Source organism: Corvus brachyrhynchos, unplaced genomic scaffold (assembly GCF_000691975.1).
Source record: "Corvus brachyrhynchos isolate BGI_N302 unplaced genomic scaffold, ASM69197v1 scaffold725, whole genome shotgun sequence".
NCBI classification, from domain to species: Eukaryota; Metazoa; Chordata; class Aves; order Passeriformes; family Corvidae; genus Corvus; species Corvus brachyrhynchos.
Window position 1 is genome coordinate 43,567 of NW_008237905.1, and position 4,029 is coordinate 47,595.

At 47.1% G+C, this 4,029-nt stretch overlaps 1 protein-coding gene across 1 annotated transcript; it reads right to left on the reverse strand.

The window, feature by feature from the left end:
- Positions 1 to 283: 283 nt before the first annotated feature.
- Positions 284 to 3,197, reverse strand: LOC108446440 (importin-4-like). The gene is made up of 5 exons (XM_017733050.1): positions 3,087 to 3,197; positions 2,903 to 3,004; positions 1,409 to 1,492; positions 1,149 to 1,301; positions 284 to 526 (listed from the first exon to the last, which is right to left on the reverse strand). Exons 1-5 carry the CDS (start codon positions 3,093 to 3,095, stop codon positions 299 to 301), a joined length of 576 nt encoding a protein of 191 aa, XP_017588539.1. The 5' UTR covers positions 3,096 to 3,197; the 3' UTR covers positions 284 to 298.
- Positions 3,198 to 4,029: the final 832 nt, after the last annotated feature.

Sequence of the window (4,029 nt, forward strand, 5' to 3'; positions counted from 1 at the left end):
AGCAGGAAACGCCTCAAAATCAGCGCTTGGGGACGGCGGAGTTCCTAAAATGTTCCAAACCCCCACCCAAAAGGTCAAAAATTCCAGGGATTTTCCCTCAAAATCCTCCCGGGTTTCCACCCGGAAGGTCCTGGAAGGTCCCTAAGAAACGCCGGTAAAATGGAAATAAAATCGACCTAAAAAATTCAAAAGAAATCGCCCAATTTTGTAGCCTCACCCCGACATCAAAATTCCCTCAAATTCTGCCCAAAATTCCCGATTTTTAACCCCCGTGAGGCCAAAATGTCCAAAATTTGCCTCAAAATTCCCTCCAGGACCCACAAAGTCTCCACCAAAGGTCCTGAAAGGTCACCAAAAAAACCCCCAAATCCCCCCCAAAAATCCTCCAAAAATCCATCCAAAATTCCCAAAAAATCCCTAAAAATCTCCCAATTCCCAAAAATTCCCCAAATTCCCCCCCCCCAGAACTCACCAGTTCCTTCAGCAGCTTTTCGGGGGGCAACCCCTGGGCCAGAGCGTCCAGAGCCTGTGGGGACCGAAATTGGGTCCAAATCCCCCAAATTTGGGGGAAATTCCCCAGGAAATTTGGGGGATTCTCCTTGAATTTGGCAAAAGTTCAAAAAAAAAGGGGAAAACCCGACAAAAATGGGGAAAATCTGCCCCGAAAATGGGGGAATTTGGGCCTAAATTGGGTGAAAATTCCCTTAAAAAGGGGAAATTCCGGAGGAAATGGGGAAAATTCCAGCAAAATTGGGGGAATTCCGTGGAAAGTGAGGGGAATGTGGGTTGAAATGGGGGGAATGTTGGAAATGAGGGAAAATCTCCTTGGGAAAAAGGAGACAATCTTCCTGAAATTGGGTGGAAATGTCCCAAAAGTGGGAAAATTCCCCAGGAAATGGGGAAAAGGTCCCAAAACAGGGGAAAAACCTTCCAATTTCGGGAAAATTCCCCCCAGAGAACGAACATTCCCTGGAAAACCTCTCCTCAATTGGGATAAAACCCCTCGAAATGGGGAAAATCCCCCCAAATTCCACCGAAAGTTCACGGGGAAGGAAAAAAAAATCCCCAGGAACCAGGAAAATTCCAAATAAAACGGGAAAAACCCCTCGGAAATTTGGGGAAAAGCCCAAAAAATGTGGGAATTTTACCTGGGCGGCGGCGTGGCGGGGGCAGGGCCCCTCCCCCCCCCCGGCCTCATCCCAATTTTCCTCGGGATCGGGATTTTCTGGGCGGAGTTCGGCACAAAGAGGGACCAGGAGCCCCCTCAGGACCAGCGCCAGGAGCCCCCCTCGGAGCAGAGCCTGCACCAGTAGAAACCAGTAGAAACCAGTAGCCTCCCAATCCCCTCCCAGTCCCTCCCAGTTCATCCCAGTCCATCCCAGTCCCTCCCAGTTCATCCCAGTCTCACCCTGGGTCTCTTCTGTGCCAGGAATGTGACCGTGGCCAGTGCCCGAACCCGCACGGCATCACCACGGGACTCGTCCCCGGCCACCTGCGTGTGAAATCTCACCTGAACATTCTCCAAAAAACTCCACGGGGGGATCTTTGGAATTCCAGGGATTCCCCAAAAATCCCAGGAATCGCCCCAAAAATCCTGGGATTTACCGTTGGGTTGGAAGGGTAGACCTGGTGTCCCATGGAGCTCATTGGGCTTTTGATGGGTAGACCTGGTGTCCTAAATCCCCCATTTACTTTAATGGGGTAGACCTGGTGTCCCATGGAGCTCACTGGGCTTTTAATGGATAGACCTGGTGTCCTAAATCCCTCATTTACTTTAATGGGGTAGACCTGGTGTCCTTGGGTCTATAGTGTCTTTTAATGGGTAGACCTGGTGTCCTAAATTCCCCACTTACTTTAATGGGGTAAACCTGGTGTCTCTCGGTCTCCATTGCTATTAATGAGTAGACCTGATATCCAATATCTCTATTGTCTTTAACGGATAGACCTGGTGTCCTAAATACTCCATTTACTTTAACGGGTAGACCTGGTGTCTCTGGGTCTCCATTGTTTTTAATGCGTAGACCTGATAGCCAATATTTCTATTGTCTTTCATGGGTAGACCTGGTGTCCTAAATCCTTCATTTACTTTAATGGATAGACCTGGTGTCCTTTTTAATTTCTCATTTCTTTCAGTGGATAGCTTTGATAACCCCACTGTGAATAATGGATAGACCTGGTGTCCTCACCCTCTCCATGTCCATCAATGGGTAGACATGATGTCATTCATTCACCATTGTCTTTATTGGGTATACCTGATGTCCCTAAATCCCTATCGTCTTTAATGGATAGACCTGATGTCCCTTTTAGATCCCCGGTTTTTACAATGGGTAGACCTGGTGTCTGTGTGTCTCAGTTCTATTTAATGCATAGACCTGGTGTCCCTGACTCCGTGTCGCCTCCAATAGGTAGACCTGGTGTCCCCGAATCTTGTATTTAATGGATAAACCTTCGTGTCCCCTGTATTCTCCATTGTAGTTAATGGGTAGACCTGGTGTCCCTGAAAACCTCATTGTCTTCAATGGGTAGACCTGGTGTTCCTGTTTTCCCCATTGCCTTTAATGGGTAGACCTGGTGTTCCTGTTTTCCCCATTTTCTTCAATGGGTAGACCTGGTGTCCCTGATTTCCCCATTGCATTTAGTGGGTAGACCTGGTGTCCCTGACAACATCATTGTCTTCTATGGGTAGACCTGGTGTCCCTGATTTCCCCATTGCCTTTAATGGATAGACCTGGTGTCCTTGACAACATCATTGTCTTCTATGGGTAGACCTGGTGTCTCTGATTTCCCCCATTGCCTTTAACGGGTAGACCTGATGTCCTGAATGTTTTGGGGCTAAAAATTCCCATTTTGGGGCTGGAATTCGCAGATTTTGAGATGAAAGCAGAGATTTTTTTGGGCTTACCTGGAGGCAAAGCTCCAGCATGGGCCGCAGGTGTGGGATCAGAGAGTCGGGATTGGCTTCCAGGAACTCATCCAGGACTTCCAGAGCGTTGGCACCGCAATCCTGAAGACAAAATTCCCAGAATTCAACCCAAATTTGGGCAGATCCAGCCCCAAAATCCTCGGGATTTGTCCCAAAAATTCACCTCATCCATGTTCAGGAGGTCCTGGAGAGCCCGGAGGATGTCGGGGACCAGGGAGCGAAGGAGTTCCTGGGGGAAAAGGGGGAGAAATGGGGGAAAAAAGGGTTAAAAATGAGCCAAAATTGAGAGGTTTGGCCTCAAAAATTCCCATTTTCCAGCAGGAAATTCCAGCCTGGGGCAAAAAACGAGGATTGAGGGGGAAAACGCCCAGGTTGGGCCTGAAATTTCCCGTTTTAGCACCAAAAATTCCCACTTTGAGCCCCAAAATCCCCATTTTTCCCCATTTTTGGCCCGAAAATTCCCATTTTCCAGCCCAAATCCCCGTTTCGGCTCCCAAAAATTCCCAGTTTCAGCCCAAAAATTTCCATTTCTTCGTGCGACCCCCCCAACTCTGAGCTGAAACCTCCCATTTCCACCCCAAAATTCCCATTTTACATCCCCAAATCCCCTTTTTTTGCCCTAAAAAACCCCTTTTTATTCCTAAAAATCCCCCTTTTTTCCCTAAAAATCCCCATTTTTTCCTAAAAATGCCCTTTTTTTCCCCTAAAAACCCCCACATTTTCCTAAAAAACCCCAGTTTTCCTTAAAATCCCCATTTTTTCCCCCTAAAATCCCCCATTTTTTCCTAAAAATCCCCATTTTTTCCTAAAAATCCCCTTTTTCCCCTAAAAATCCCCATTTTTTCCCCAAAATTCCCTTTTTTTCCTAAAAATGCCCTTTTTTTCCCTAAAAATCCCCATTTTTCCTTAAAACCCCCTTTTTTTCCCTAAAACCCCCCATTTTCCCCCCAAATCCCCATTTTTTCCTTAAAATCCCCTTCTTTTCCTGAAAATCCCCTTTTATACCCCAAAATCCCCTTTTTTCCCCAAAATCTCCATTTTTTCCCCCAAAATCCCCATTTTTTCCCACCTTCCCTCCAATTTTGGGTCCAAAATCCCCCATTTTC

Bases quoted from the DNA above. Each gene is read 5' to 3' on its own strand.
- LOC108446440 (XM_017733050.1), bottom strand. The intron at 1,493-2,902 runs GTAAGCCCAAAA...TTTCACACGCAG, and splicing joins TGCTGGAGCTTTGCCTCCAG to GTGGCCGGGGACGAGTCCCG. The intron at 1,302-1,408 runs GTGAGACTGGGA...CTACTGGTGCAG, and splicing joins TGGCACAGAAGAGACCCAGG to GCTCTGCTCCGAGGGGGGCT.